This window comes from Mizuhopecten yessoensis, unplaced genomic scaffold (assembly GCF_002113885.1).
Source record: "Mizuhopecten yessoensis strain PY_sf001 unplaced genomic scaffold, ASM211388v2 scaffold10821, whole genome shotgun sequence".
In the NCBI taxonomy this organism is placed as follows: domain Eukaryota; kingdom Metazoa; phylum Mollusca; class Bivalvia; order Pectinida; family Pectinidae; genus Mizuhopecten; species Mizuhopecten yessoensis.
Window position 1 is genome coordinate 514,678 of NW_018408738.1, and position 17,428 is coordinate 532,105.

Sequence of the window (17,428 nt, forward strand, 5' to 3'; positions counted from 1 at the left end):
TTATGTAAGCTAGATAGGACGCTTTATCAAATTATGTATATATATATATATATATATATTTATATATTTGAAAAAGTAAAATGTCCGGATGTTGATTGAGATATACGAAATATTTTTTCTTAATATTTGTAAGCTGGATACTATACACAAGACCACCTCTCTATAAACTCGTTTAAAATGGTTCGAAGTGAATGAGGATATTTAAATTTAACTTGTCATAGAAATCTCCTTTAAATTTGCTGTATTCTGATAGGTGTTGTTTCTGTTTGTACTGTCAACATTTTGTGATATACATATGTATAGGCTTGAGTTTTTGTCTTTCATTTGCTTAATACTATATTTCATATTCTGCTTATGCCCATAGAGCATTTATATACATGCCCATATAAATGTTTGCATTATGCTTTTATGTACAAGTGTATAATCGTACTCATTTTCTGTATGTACATGTAGCGTGCTTTTAGGTGTAACAAACCCTTTATTGATACTAATCTGTGTACCTCCGCTTGTCGTAACAATAGTTCTACATAGCCTATGTTTGATGTTTGTTATCTAAGAAATTAAATAAAGCGTTTTGACTCTTGAATCTAGTAAGGGGATACTCATTACACTTTTATCGTTTATAGTCTTTTGATAAATAAACGTTCTAAACTTTTATAAGATATTTGGTTATATTTTTAACATTAAGAATATATTGTGCGTCGATACAGTGTAAGAATGATTGTTCTGATTTGCCGAGATGTACGATGGAATTATATATTTAACCTTGCAGACAAACTTGTTTCCAGTAAATATTTTGCTTGGTGAGAAGTTACCAATGAACTCTGACGATTGATCGTTTGATTTCAAAACTATTGAATCGCAGAAAACGTTGTAGAAAATATAGCGCGTAACGTAATTTTATATATCACACAGAAAATTCATATTGTACTTCTAAAAGCAAGTGAATGGATATATGATGCATCGCTTCATATGTACCTAGGTTATTCTCAAGTTCTAGTCAGCATTTTGAATCTAATAAAATTGACGTAAATTGTATAAAACAAAGGAGACCAGTTAATGGAAATGTGCAGCTTTATTAGCAAAAAGTAAAACAATGAACCATATTTTTTACAAAAGAAACAATTTAACCTTGATTGATACGATGAAAAATTCCAAACATTTAATTTAGAATGATAATTATGAGATATACAATTTAAGATAACAATTATGAAATAGGAAATCACAAAAACACTCGATGCAAACAACATATGATCAAAAATCAATGAAAAAAACTTTTTATAAAATCTGTTGAAGGCATAGAATCTTGTAAATGATCAATCAAATGTGACATAAAGACGCTGTCAAATCCTACTGAACGTGAGGTAATTGGACGTGTCTGATGTGCTGCCGCCGTTGCCATTATCTGCCCGCAGTAGGTTATATTTGTTGTCTGCTCCCTTGTGAGACACAGTCTCTCTCCCGTTACACTGCCACCAGCATAAAGCTGAGACCATGATCAGAAGGGGGACCAGGATACAGATGGTGATGACGTAGATGGTCTCTCTGTCGGAATGTTTGCTGGAATCACACCTATCGGAGTTGTCGTCTTTCATGATGGCATTGATTGCTGACAGTCCGGACTTTAGTTTCAAACCAGGACGCAAAGAAGACGTTTTCGGTACACCTGTCTCAGTGGAAACTGCAAACAAAATAATGTCTGTTTTAGGTCGGTGTTATACATTCACAATGGGATTGGTTATTGGTACCTCGGTGAGAAAACAGGTGTAGACTTTCGATAACTCTTGATAACTTTCGAACTTGTTTTAGTTTTCAAAAAACAAAAAATCACACAAATCAACAGAAATATTGGAAACAAATTGAAATTCAACAGAGATGAGAAAACAGTTAGCATTGTCAAATAAAAATAACGTTTTACTAACCACTGACAAATTTGTCAAATTCTTCCTGTGGAAAGTTGAAGTTCCCACAGGTAGGGAAGTTTTTGGGCGTGGAAGGCATCTGGTCCACATCCCCGACCTGCAGTATTAGAGCCATTCCTGTAATCTGATGGATCTCAATGTGACAGTGCAAGAACCAGAACCCTGAAACAGCAATGTATTGTGTTGCCGTGTACATGTGTATACATATGTAGGTATTTGGTGATGATACATAATCAAATATATTTATTACCGGCTTACAACCTGCAACCCTCTGTAAATTCAAAACTTCTTCAACAACGAATCTCAAGTGTCATAATCAAATGGTCGTCATTTGATCTTGTGACGTAAAGATAAACGCATATGGGGTATAATAGCAAATACGGTATGAATAAACAAATGAGAACGAAAATGCTAGATTAATCAATTTAAGATTTTGACATAGTTACGTCTTCTCTATTGTAACATGTTTAACCTATCAACATATGACTCGGATAAATCGATTATCAATTAACATTACAGTAACGTATCAATTTGGACAATCCCTTTTCACATCTATAAACATTAATAACTTAATGTGATACACATTTCTCCTCAATATAGTACAAATTGTCTGTTAATCGAATAAAGTCCTCAAATGTTTATAGATATACAAATAATTATGGCTACACGCTTATTTATACATTTTAATATGATTTTTTTTCTGGATAGCTCAACGAACGATTAGTGTATATACCAATATGTGGCTTTAAAGGACGTTATAGAATTTTTACGATCGACATCATGACCTTATTTACTACTTTGTATTTCTGTGTATGCAATGACTGAAAACGTCTTTAATATCAAACAAAAACCTTATTCGGTCCCAATTGCTTTATTTGTAAATTAAGTTGTTTTCCCTTTTGTTTTGACGTCTTGTCATTTCTAATTTGTTGCTTCATGCAGTGTCCCATAGTTTAGGTTTTCTGTGTTGTATTTTTTGTATGTATATTTACAAGTGACCAAGCAATGCTGTTTGTTTTATCTTATTTTTGTCTTTTTAATGGCCATCTACCCAAGTTGTTTGTTGCATTGATTTTATGTTTATTTAGAGGCGCCCTACCCGGGTTGCTTGTTGTAATTGTTTTGTTAAGAGGCGACCACCCGGGTTGTTTGTTGTAATTGTTGTGTTAAGAGGCGGCTTACCCGGGTTGTTCGTTGCAATTGTTTTGTTAAAGAGACGACTTACCCGGGTTGTTAGCGACCATCCTGACGACAGTGTAACCGTGCCTAGGGACCAATACCGTATCCATGAGTGGCGGATCCTCCAAATTAAGTCCGGGAATGTTATCCCCTCCCCAGGTATCGTTGGACCACGAAGCGTTATCACAGAACTCCGAATCACATAGGATATCTTTGTTCAGACCGACGGAGTACCCAGAGGCATTGTACTCGGAGTAGGCAACTTTCAGCACGTGAAATGTGTGACCGTGTATGTGCATGGGGTGTCGAAGGCCAAGCTCCGTTTCGTTAACAATGGGACCTGTCAAACATTGATGTGTAACCTGCATCAATCCACGTGCTCACGTTACAAAAATACAATGTTATAATCTTAAGAACCAATTTGTTAAAACTAATGATTTAAATTTTCAATACAAAGCGAATTCGAATTATTTCTATGTTGTTATATAATAATATATATTAATATGAAAAGTAAAGTACTTCCTCTGTTTTTGAGTTCAAATGGGAATGAGTAGTTAATATGAAATCGAAATATTGAATAAGCTTTTTGAAATATTCCTTATGGTAAGTAACATCATTTTGTTAAAAATTATATTCTTCAATGAATTTCACCTCACTTATGATTCAATATAGATACTTTTTCGCCATAAAGACATATTCCCTTTTGCTCTTTTGTTTCTGCGATATATGAAAATTCCTCTATTGCACATCAGCACATGTAACATGTGAACCTGCTGTTTCATTATCCAACTACTTAGGCAATGTCCTACAGTAAGTAAAGAGACATAGCTTTATCACTAACCCGGATTGACCATGACGAACTGGACAGTGCTACCGAGTTCCAGTTTGATGATGTGAGTACAGTAACACACCTCTGCGGAACAGACGAGGTCTGTCCTGTTACAGGGCACCGTCGCATCATCCATGTTAGGGTAGGTCTGTAGAAGTAGAATTGTGATATACTAAACATGTTGAACTCCGTTAATTATTTAAAAATCTTACCGTAAGCTAACTACAAATGTATCAATACTCTATACGGTTTCTCACAAAATATGTTTATTGATTTGGACGAAACTGGAACCTCATAGAACTTTGCAAGAACTTCCGACCTTTGAATTAAATCAAATTTAGAAAGAAGTATAATTGAATGACATCCCTTAACTTGGAACAATATGACACATTATATGTTTGTTGTTAAGATTAAGTTGATTTTATCTACCAGTTTTTACCTGGGGAGGACTGGTTGGTTTCAGGAAGCTCCTTCCGTTTATATGTGCGATATCTGTAACAGCTACAAAGAAATGATAGAAAAATCAATAGGGTACTTTGGTATAAACATTTACCTTTTAAGATATGTTAATCGCTATATTAAAATGTGAACATAATGTTTGCCATACATGATACAATAGAAAATTGCGCTGTTAATAAAACCAGTGCAGCTATGAATATAAAATTTCAGAACAATTAATGAGGTCAGATATTAAACTTTTCTGTTTATTTTATCAAGTTCATCAGTATCAAGAGCATGTTAAGGTTATATGGTCTGTCTTGAATAACCCATTATAATAACCCATTATAAGAATATATTTGGTTTAATTGAAAGAGTATCTATATTTCAAAACTTTATTGAATTTTCACGAAGATACTTACTCTGGACATGCACGCTGAGAAATATTTCTCTGAACATCCTGTCATCTGTGTATTTGGGTACAGATCTTTTCTCTGGTTCGTGTTTGGCTATACGTAGCTGTGAAACGGCCATACAACTTATGTTGAGGTCAGGATTAAACTCTCTGGAAACACCAATACAAACAATGTGGTCACTCACAAACACTATTACAGGACTGTTGTTTTGTGGCTAGTATCTTTCTCAACTCAAATTTCAGCGACCACATTTCTTCAACTTTGATTTCGCAACAATGATAAACTATATAGAATATTGCAGGTATCGTTTGTTTAATTGGTATTGCTATGTTTCCACACATTTCTAAAATGAAGATATAATAAAATGTGTGTTTTTTGTTTAGGAATACGATTATATTGGAACACAAACTTATATGATAGGGTAAAATACTGTCTAATTTAAACATTCAAAATGTCATTCTGCTCTTAGTCTCTCCAAACCTCTTACACAGCACTGAAAAATGCAATTTTCATTAATTTATCACCGGAATAAGACAGAAATTGAGTTTGAGCATGAGAACGGTTTCACGAATTTTACTGGGCGAACGTTTCTTGTACATTGCAGAATATAGGCTCGTAATAATCCACGACTTCAATGCAAATTGGACGTGATAGAACCATGCATAACGAACGCAAAACTTCCGCTTCATTTATCGTTAGACTAGAGGTGTTAGATTTGACATGCTACGTACGTACTGAATCATGCAATTGATGTCTTTACACACGTCCGTGGCCAAACAGCGTTTCTTTGTGGTGGCAGGCACCCCTTCATCTACAGTGTCATACTGGACAATCCCTTTCACTTGCCCGGCGCCGTTCGCCTGCCAATTCAGATATATACGAATTCAAACGATAAGTAGCTGGAGAAAAAATAAAAATAAAAAACAGCTGTTTAATAACACCATAGTGCGCCGATTCCATGAATATTCGATAATGTATTAGGTTCAAAACAGGGAGAATCAAATTATGTTTGCTTTTATGCATCAATGTCTGGTTTCAGGAAATGGAAGAAATATTGACTGTTATATATCATCACTATCCTACTTTCACCACAAACGATCTGGCGATTTGAGTATAAAAAGCGAAATCTTAAAACAGGCCAAAATGTGACTATAAACTTCTTTGTACAGAAATGATATTAAGGTGAATTTCAACACTTACAATGTACAAAATCGTTAAGTGCAAAAGTTAAAATAAAAAAGCTGTTTCAAAATTCTTAACGTTAGAAAAACTTGGACTCGACTGTACTGCACTTATGGTGGGCCACCTAGGGAATATTTATGTTACACAAAGCATCCCACTTCAAATACTAGAGAGTTATCAATGAATGTTAACACTTCCACCAATATTTTAGCATAAAATATAGTCAAAAATACTTGTCAAAATGGGTATATTGTATATACTGGTGTTTTGACTTCATTTTATTAATGTTGGACCCTAAACAAATCTCAGCACCCTTCAAATTTAGTACAATGACTTAAGTTTATAAAATTCAATTCAAATACTTGCAAAACATCAAACAATACTGACGCTGATGGCGGAATGAGTACATATATAACTCCCGCATCTTTTGAAGTAAGCCATGTAAAGATATGAGGAATACTCAATCAACTAGACTAATTCATTTAAGGATTGACCTTTATTTTGACTTTGTATACGGTAGTATGAACGCAGTTGGCAACGAACATATTCAAGGAAGCGTGTAAGCGCTCCATAAAGAATATGTTCGTTGCCAACTGCGTTCATACTACCGTATACACAGTCAAACTGAAGATCAATTCTTATATTTAAATATTTTCCTAGTATGATGGTACACTCAGAATAAAGCTAACTCCAATACATTTGCTTTTATAATGGTACAAAACCTCCGTAACGTGCGTACATCCAAACAAATGAACAGCCTACAGCCTGCGAGCAGCGATGGATCTCCAACGTTACCATTATGACGTCACAATGTAAATTACGTCATCAATAGGAAACAATGGTCTCCAAGGAATCTCACTGCGTATACGGTAATGTATACGCAGTCACGGTTTACACAGCTTCAATGGGAGCGAATGTAAACATTAAAATTTGATTGTGTGAAATATTTGAACAGGATTATACACACATGTCAGGAGATAATTAATATTGTTATAATACCTCGACCCGGAACCAGTAGTTGTCCGGGGTCTCCGTCGTGCGCAGCAGGAAGTCGATTCTCTCCCCGGGCGTGGTCGTTATGAAGTCTGTTTGCACTCCTTGTATGTCACGACCATCTGTAGCTATCAACTCCAGCTTGTGCTATATAAACACATACAGATGTATATACACTATATATGCATGTAATGCGATCGGCTCGTTTTTCATATTTAACTAATTGTGACTGGTTTGAGCTCTTTAAGAATATAATTATATCAACATGGTTTTAGGAAAACAAATGAATAAATAAATAAAGAAAGAAATTGCTGCTCTGATTGGAGATATATGAGACGACTGCACAATCGAGTTTGTTAACAAATGCCAGCCATTCTCTATCAGGCATGTTAAGTTCTACATCATATACAAACATACTATCCGATACACTATTCCAATTCGGCTGGTGTCCAAGCTAACAGGTTACATTAGACTGCAGCTTTTTCTTTATTCCTTTACAAAACAACAAAAACCATTAAAATTGTCTGAACTCTGTATTGACTGCAATGGACAACCAATCATTATTGTAAATATACAAGGAGATCTCATGTCTCATAGAATTATTATGAAGCAGGAAAACAATATGATATATTTACATTTGCATGGCATTGTCACTATATAGCCTTTTTGAAAGCTGTGTCGTTGATGGGAATTTAATTACCATGCATCACGAAACACAATTCTTAGCGTATTAATACAACACTGACCGGAACTACAACATCCAATATAAATAAACATGATGACTGCTGAAATATTACTGGGCATTGTGAGATTTGACAATGTCATTGACAATTTATGTGCAAAATAAAAAATAAAATAAAAAACACTTTTATTAGAACGAAAACAAGACCAAGGTCTGCAATATCGTACAAAATGCACATTGGTTGAAATCACCAATGCCGGCAATGGAAACAATTTTAACGCTTATGCAATTTATAAGAAATATCGTCTGTTACACTGCACTGATCAACAGGGGTTCGTTACAAATGTCTGAAATACTCATATTCTATAGACCTACTGACACATATGTTACAGACCTACTGATATGAGTCACAGCACACATAAACATTTCAGACATTTGTAACGAACCTGTGCTCCGTCGCAAGATCACTCACTTCAAACGCTATCAGTTTCACGCGTCTCGCATCCACGGTTTCTCAGTTTCTGACGACATGTCTAATAACGATGCTGTTATAGAATCTACCGACTGTTGTCAGGTTCCCATACAATCAACAAATAAATTCACGCCTGGATTCTTCACAAAATGAGCAAAGAGAAAAGTTCGAATTGACTTCCAAAAATAACTCTCTCGTGGAGGGCAAGGTCGGATTTACGGTGTTCACTGTATTTGTCCATGCGCGAAATGTGTTCCAGGTGGAAAATCGAAACAATTTTAAATCTAACTTTCAGCTCAGAGTTCTATTGATAAACTTAAATCACCCTATAGACATATCATACGCAATTGTATTGATACTGAATTTTGGAATAAAATTTCAAAGTACTACGTTGTTTGCCAATCAGCACGCGACAATACGCTGTTCAAACTATTGAACGAATTTGTGTTGACTGTCGATAAGGCGGGCATTTTTAATTTTAAATATACATTAAAAGTTAAGAAAGAATATAAGAGGCAGAGAAAACGTAAATATAAGTATTGAACTGTTTTTGTATGGTATTTAGCGCGCATTATGTTTGTTGCTTGCAACGCTGTGTCATTCAAATAGATCATAAATACCATACACAAACAGTTCAATGCTTAAATGAATACATTTCCTTCCAGTTGTTTCTTTATATCGACGTTAAAAAGTCATCAGCCGTATGTTGTAATTTGCAGTAAATCTTAAACATATATGGATTGAATCAGTGTTCTTCCAAGTATGAACGGGGAAAAATGACTGACACACCACATGAGCGGCCGTAGCGAAGCGAAGGTCGTTAATGTGAAGTGTGTTAGTACACTTTTCCCTATAATTCCAAATCACTATCAATTAAAAGGAAATCTAAAAACATAATTTAAAGTACGAACTTTTTTCATTCATTTATTAATATGATGTAACATTGCAACGTCGTTTCGAGGATCTCGAAACTTATTTACGTGATAATGTTCCCACTGCCTCTTTTCGATCGACCTTACTGAGAAAAACATAGAAAAAACAGTGGTTTAATTTTCGAATGAGCTACGATTTTACTTAGGCGATTCTACATAGATTGTACCGTTGTGTACGGTAAAGCCGAGGGATTATGATTCTGGAGGACGGAAAGGCCGGAGTTGACACCTGGATTGTTGATTATGACGGGAAGTGCATTAGCAAGACTCGTCACCTTTTTGTTTCATGGATAATTCTTGGAAAAAAACTATTAAAGAACTTTAGTTTGTTTGTCATTAGAGGCACATTACGTGTCGTAATTCAAAACCCGTGTTCCTTGGGTTTCGGTTGTTTGTAGGCTCGGCCTCGCAATGTACATGCTGCGTATGTAAGCCTAGTGTTTACATGCCGCGATCGTCATGTTCGTGGAAATTCAGGGATAATACAGTATATGCGTAAGTAAATTCACCTCAGTTAATACTTTCAAATATTGGAAACATACAGATTAATTCCTTATATTGTCACTATTTCGATCACTTTGCGGACCAGTATATATGTGACATCGAAATATTGTCAGTTTGTGCTTTGTCAGATTGATATCGTCGGTTCGTCAGACGACAGAATGTGTCACTGTTGTAAAAATGGTCAACTGTGGATTAATTTATTTTATATTTCAATAACTTCTTACACTTAAGATAAACAATTAAACAAAGATACAATGATCTTGCCTTTTTTCACGGCTAGTTAAGTTAAGGCCAGGGGAGACAACTCGAACGACAATTACATTTTTTAATGGAGATTTGGAAAAATTTAAAAGTAGTCCCATGGAAAAAAATCAGCCGTTCATACTAATATTAACAGCTGTTTTTTTGGGGTCACATGTACTACACTTAACCAATGACAGAACCTGTTACAAAGTGCAATTCAAATTTAGATTTATTGAATCATTAACGTCTATACTGGCTTACCTGATCCACAGAGACTTGAAGAGGAAATGCATTTCCGGAGTTGATGAAGCGGAATCGGTACGTTTTATTACTTTTTACAATAAATGTCTCATAAGGTAGCTCTGGGTACATCGGGGTATCGCCAAACTCCGGGTAATTGTGACCTTAATAAACATAATTGGAGTAATTGTGATTATTAAACTAAATACTGCTGTTACTGAACGAAAAACATCTTTATAAAATTTCACCAGCCCCGACGGCCAACCAGTCAAATGCATCTGCAGAATATAACAAGTCAGCTAAACTAATTTATAACACAGCTACATCTCTACGAATCAGGAACAGACGATTCGTCTTTCATTTTAAGTCATGTGCCTATAACATAAAGAATGTCTCAGTTTGTCTTAGTATTACCAGTAACTTACCATTAAAATCGCCTTACAGATCTTCGCGCCATAGAAATGAATGATTTGCAACCTATATACATTTTTATTACGAGAAATTAATTCAAAAGCCTATGGAGATATATATAATAATTGCTCGTGTTTTATCACATGACTTAGTTTTTAGGTGCAATCTTTTATTAGAGTAAATTACTTTATGATGTATATTGTTATTCAATTATTGAGTCAAAACTCTTTAAATTATATCGATCCAATTATTCAATTTCTGTGTACATATCAGCCGATTTGTTTTACGATCAAGTTTGTTTATAATACTCCAACTTCTTCATTATCAGATGTGCTAGCCTCCAAATCTCCTTTTCATACTTATATGTTTATGATACGTCTATATACCCTTTTATTGTTCTGTAATCTGACAAAAAATCTTTTTTGATAATACATTTTAGTACTTTTTGTGGCTATATTGTTAGATACCTCTGCCATTGATGACCCCAGACTGAAACAGCATGAACCCAGCCAGGCTACCGTCGAGTGTGAGTATGTCTGAGGCAAAGAAACATCGCGGATCGTCAGGACCAAAGGCAAACCTAGCAGAGAAATAGTATTCCATGGCAAGGTACACATTGGATATCATGTTGTGAAATGTATACTAAATTATGGAAAAATGTAAGATTTAGCAAACGTAACGGCCTTAATTTCCCTGCAAGCAGCTTCAACAGATCACACCTTGCGACGAGAGTGGTCATATTCTAAATTTGACTCTCCAACGAATTTGTGTGTAATGTTTTTGCACAAGAACATGTTATATTTAGAATCCTTTATTACCGATATCGACCAAGGTATCCTAGCAGTCAGTGTCAGAGTATACCCTAATATGAAGTTTAATCGTACAGTGTCTAATGGTAAACTTACACACGTCCCGGTCTAATTTAGATTAAAGGATTGAATCTTACTTTGTTATCGTGTTATGGAGTGATAAATTGTGTTGGTCTAAAGAACATTTTGTCACCAGTAGAGCAGTTCATGTTGAATTGGCTTCAAGGCAGCCTCTACATGACAAACCTAGCAGTAATCATATCTTAAAATAGTCGTTTATTTCCAAACATTTCCTTTTGTAACAAGTGCTAATTAAGAAATTCTCCAACCAGTTGATTATTGACAAAAAAACGCCTCAGCATTTTAATGAAATGGATCTTAATAAAAGCGCCCATGTGACCCTGTTTTCTGTTTGGTCAAATACATACCTGCGAAGGTCCCACACGAAGTGTTCCGTTAATTCCAAGGATGACTTATGAAACCAATCCTGTACCATCACTACAAACTCCTTCTCTATAGGCCGAAGGTCATTCGACTTCGACTTCTACAAAATATGCTTAAGTCTTTTTTAACTTTCTAGTCTTTCAGTAATACCATTAAAGTGGAAGTTTGTCGCGTTTTTTATTTTATATGAAACGCATGACATGACAAAGCTATAGCTTAGTCTTGTATATGATTATAACTTACTATGCAATTGTTTCGTTATGCTAGCGGTTATATTAATATCAGATTATCATTTTTGAAACGAAAAATGAAGACTAGAAATAAAAAAAAAAACCCACATGAATGCACAATTTAAAAAGTTCAGCAAACGTCGAAGCAGAAAGCCAAAATATTTACTGCTTTATATGATTACGTCTGTCATTTAGGACACCTAAGTAGGTCGCAAGAATGACACCTCTTGTTTGAAGTATTTCGAAATATAACAGAAGAGTAAATCAGGCCATTGAACTCTTTATAACATTATAATTTCCAACTTTCGGCTATAACAGCTCATTCCTTACTTTTATTAATGTTTAAACCATTTGTATCACTATTTTCACATAGAAAATTTAAAAAAATGAACATTGAAGTGATAATACATGTACAATTTTAAATCCACAACCATACTTTTTCCATGTGAGTATTAAATGTTTGACATTTATTCGATATTATGTGATTGACTAACTTATTTAAAGCTTGTTACACTGTCATAGAACTTTTTACAGAAAACATAAATCTTTGTGAGTAAAGTTACCATATAACCCGGATAGTGTAAACTTTACATGTGTCATAAAACAGTTTCGATTTCACGATAAGAAAAAAATAGTCTTAAAAAAAACAAAATTAAATGCAGAATAATATCCCTGCCGACATACATGTGCCGACACTGTGAAAAGATAGACAACTCTTCCTTTGTCATGTGCTCTGTAACGCTTTACAATGGTACATGTATATTAACGAAAAAAGTCTATTGTATTCGATGATTCAAAAACATTTTGCAATTTGACAGTTAATTGATAAGGTATCTGACCTTAGCCCTTTCAGATCTTGGCAGAACAATAAGGGCTCCAGCCAGGCCGTCCGTTCTCTGGACACCGAGATGAGAATGATACCAGTGGGTCCCGATCGGATCCGCAATGAACCTGATAATTGGAATGAAGAGTCATATACAGAAACCAAATCAACGGTGTATATACCTGTACCGAAACATCAACAGACGCTGCATGCTCTGGGAGAGCAACGAGTTACTTCAACAAACCACGTTAACTCAGTAGCGATCTTACACACTGTAAGCATGCTATATATTAGGATTAACTCTTTAATCATGACGCTAGACATGCAATCATAAGGGAGAAAAACGCGATATTTGACAAGTCATTAGATTGGAATTACAATATCAATGAGTTCTTGGATATTTAGTCATTCGAACAAAATACGCAATAGTAATCTCAAAGTACCATATAGCCAAACTCCATTTCACCAACCAAGACAGGAAGTCTGTTTGCAAAATACAAATATCTAATTATTAATAACTAATTAAAACGAAACAAGACAGGGACTTTAATGTCCAGACGAAAAGACAATAACTGGACATGAGCTTCTCTAACCTGTATGTAAAGGACTGTCCAGGACTGATAGGACACTGGCTAACCATGTCTACTCCGTCCATCCATGGCGTTCCCCTCTGATAGATACCATGCCAGTGGATAGTGACTCCCTCCATTAATAAAGCATTAGTGACGTGAACTACCACCTGTAGTAATGGTAATTGTGGGTTTGTACAAACGTGTATTCAGAACACTACTTTTATGACACTTTGCCATTCACAAAGTAAGGTTTTTGGTCCAAACCTATTTAAACACAATATGGTCAAAACGGATTTAATCTTATTTTTATAATCATCGTTATACGAGTGGTGAATGTTGTATCACCGTGCTACTTTTACCAGCTCTTTCCTCACTTATGAGATGACAATGAAGATAAACACTGTTATAACATAGATGGCAATGCATTAATTATGGTTAGCAAAATGTTAGCAAAAGACCAGCGAACTAACCTCTTGCCCTTCGTAAACAACAATGGAGGGCCCAGGGAATTTCCCGTTAACGGTGTAGAGTATCTTATACGAACCATCACCAGTCAGAAGGTACAGTAAATCTGTAACGAACGATCATTTTATAAATCGTGCGGTTTTCTTTTCATGCTTATGTGTTTTGATGTGATGGCAACTGTTCACATCTTTATTTTATCATTCTATGTAATCTTAATCGTTTCGAGAAAGTATGACGAATAAATTGATACACAGGTATAGTTATTCATAATTTCATTTGCTTCTAATTTATCACTAAATGTACAAATAAAGATTGTTTTTTTTTTATCACACTAGTAAGTTAAATGACAGGGCGTAAAAAAGTGTGCTTCTTTATGAAAAAGAAAAGAAAAAAATATTTTCACCTTGATTTGTGGCCTCTTCATACAAATAACAGTCGAGCCTCTTGTAGAAGGAGCCGTTTCTATAGACAATGGGGGTACCATCATCATCATAGTCGTGATACAAAACCATTGTCTCGGTGTGGTTAATGAGCCAATGAAACTCACAGACTTTTTCATTCTCACCACAGCTAGGGGTGACGTCATGGTCAAACGGAGTAAACCCTAACACAATAAATCCCCCTAACAATGTGATGACGGTGAGCACTGACACTAGAACATCCATTTTGTGGTTTCCACGCAGTCCTGAATCACACCTCTCAGACTGTTTTTGTGATGTAGGTTTGGTATGACATGTTCACCTTACATTATTTTTAAGGTAAAATTCTAAATGAAAACCGGAAACCGTCATGGTATTTGGCCGCTTACGACAGTCACATGCCTGTTCGCCTTATATGTTATGTGTAGCGGCTACTCCATGTGATGAGCAGAAACGATGTACACCTTTTTATTAAAAAATATGAAGTAGGTTTAAGTTGCTGTTGATTTCGAAGTAAATCATAATAGTAAAAAAATTGTTGTGTAGTTTAGAAAACAGTAATTGCCTCATACTTGAAGTGAAGTGAAGTGAAGAATATCATAATGCTAGACAGCTGAAGCGTGGTGTCGCAGCGACAGTAACTAAACTAACAGTGGTAGAAAACAGCAGCCATACACAAACTTAACATTGTACAGGATGTAGTTCAGTAACATAGTAAATAGAGTATTCTGACAGTAGAGTTGAAGATGCTGCTTACTGTCCTATTTAAACCTATATTCATATGAAAATCATAATTTAGTGTCAAAGTAAAAACACCGATCTGATAATTGCCGTGGAAAACTATAGTAAAACTCACTTATCTGACTTGCACAATGTAGTGTTGTAGCAAAGTGATTTGCCATTCAATAAGTGAAGTGTTGTAGCAAAGTGATTTGTCAGTCAATAAGTGAAGTGTCGTATTAAAAATGATTTTTCTGTCAATAGTTGTAATGCCGTAGTTACATGATTTGTCAGCCAATTAGTGAATTGTCGTAGTAAAATATAATTGTTTGGCAGTTGTAATGAAGTGTCTTAATAAAATATAATTGTTTGGTAGTTGTAATAAAGAGTCGTAGTAAAATACAATTGTTTAATATTTGTGATGAAGTGTCGTAGTAATATCTGTGATGATGTGTCGTAGTAAAATATAATTGTTTAATATTTGTGATCAAGTTTTATCACAAAACTTATTTGCCAGATACTTGTAATGAAGTGTCTTAATGAAATACAATTGTCAAAGGGTAAAAATTTCACGAGACATAGTTGTAGTCTTTTCAAAGTATAGATGTTTAGTAACCCTACGCGTTATTATCGTTTTTGTATAAGGGTATTATTTTTCGCTTTCCGTTAAATTTCTATTTAGATTTACATATATATATTCTATCAAATGGGATTGAATGCTGATGACAGTATAGCTATAGCTTATGCGCTGACTGTTTCATAATGAGACTAGCTCAATCAAACGTTTTTTATCGTTCTACATATTTTGCCTCATGTTGAACCCATCCGTTTACATTATTAACGGGTCATTGGTTTCGTCACATGCTTCGTCGTAACGTTTTGCATTCTGTCATGAGACTTTATCAAAGCAACACAATAGGGTTATCACGTGTAACATGCAACCTGCATTCCCCCGTCAAACCGGTTACTTAGCCGGGATAGGTAGTTATTTCTATTTCTTTTCAATTCAATAATAATGCCGCACAATCACACAGTGTGAATGTTTTGTCTTGTAAAGTTTTTAAAAAGATACAAATAAAACTGTGTTAACAGCGATATGGAGTATACCTTGTTTTATTCATTTATGTTTATTGTATTCTTCTTGATATCTTAAAATGATTATGTAAAGAACACATGTAGGAAGACTTTCCTGCTGGATACAACATGCAGCAAAACTAACCATCGTGCTGCAATAACGTTCATAAAGTTAAAAGAGTTTACAATTAATTTCATTGAGTAAATTCATGAGGTGTTGTAGTAAAAATATACGATCTGTCAACAATTGCAGTTTCCGATTAAAATATAATTGTTTGGTAGTTGTAATAAAGAGTCGTAGTAAAATACAATTGTTTAATATTTGTGATGATGTGTCGTAGTAAAATATAATTGTTTAATATCTGTGATCAAGTTTTATCATAAAACGTATTTGCCAGATACTTGTAATGAAGTGTCTTAATGAAATACAATTGTCAAAGGGTAAAAATTTCACAAGACATAGTTGTAGTCTTTTCAAAGTATAGATGTTTAGTAACCCTACGCGTTATTATCGTTTTTGTATAAGGGTATTATTTTCGCTTTCCGTTAAATTTCTATTTAGATATACAAATATATATTCTATCAAATGGGATTGAATGCTGATGACAGTATATCTATAGCTTATGCGCTGACTGTTTCATAATGAGACTAGCTCAATCAAACGTTTTTAATCGTTCTACATATTTTGCCTCATGTTGAACCCATCCGTTTACATTATTAACGGGTCATTGGTTTCGTCAAATGCTTCGTCGTAACGTTTTGCATTCTGTCATGAGACTTTATCAAAGCAACACAACAGGGTTATCACGTGTAACATGCAACCTGCATTCCCCCGTCAAACCGGTTACTTAGCCGGGATAGGTAGTTATTTCTATTTCTTTTCAATTCAATAATAATGCCGCACAATCACACAGTGTGAATGTTTTGCCTGTTAAGGTTTTTATAAACATATTAATAAAACTGTGTTAACAGCGATATGGAGTATACCTTGTTTTATTCATTTATGTTTATTGTATTCTGCTTGATATCTTCAAATGATTGTGAAAAGAACACATGTAGGAAGATTTTCCTGCTGGATACAACATGCAGCAAATCTAATCATCGTGCTGCAATAACGTTCATAAAGTTAAAAGAGTTTACAATTAATTCCATTGAGTAAATTCATGAAGTGTTGTAGTAAAAATATACGATCTGTCAACAATTGCAGTTTCCGATTAAAATATAATTGTTTGGTAGTTGTAATGAAGTGTCTGAATAAAATATAATTGTTTGGTAGTTATAATGAAGTGTCTTCATAAATTATAATTGTTTGGTAGTTGTAATGGAGTGTCCTTATACAATATGATTGTATGGTAGTTGTTGTGAAGGGTCTAATTAAAATATCATTGTTTGGAAGTTGTATTGAAGTGTCTTAATAAAATATAATTGT

The 17,428-nt window shown here is 34.5% G+C and overlaps 1 protein-coding gene across 1 annotated transcript; it reads right to left on the reverse strand.

Moving 5' to 3' along the window:
- Positions 1–1,066: 1,066 nt before the first annotated feature.
- Positions 1,067–14,815, reverse strand: LOC110462698 (L-ascorbate oxidase-like). The gene is made up of 15 exons (XM_021516799.1): positions 14,190–14,815; positions 13,792–13,892; positions 13,343–13,488; positions 12,766–12,877; positions 11,681–11,796; positions 10,911–11,023; positions 10,054–10,196; positions 6,966–7,106; positions 5,520–5,644; positions 4,791–4,933; positions 4,370–4,431; positions 3,943–4,078; positions 3,148–3,441; positions 1,923–2,084; positions 1,067–1,681 (listed from the first exon to the last, which is right to left on the reverse strand). The coding sequence occupies exons 1-15, from the start codon at positions 14,449–14,451 to the stop codon at positions 1,344–1,346; spliced, it is 2,394 nt and encodes a 797-aa protein (XP_021372474.1). The 5' UTR covers positions 14,452–14,815; the 3' UTR covers positions 1,067–1,343.
- Between the last annotated feature and the right edge of the window lie 2,613 nt (positions 14,816–17,428).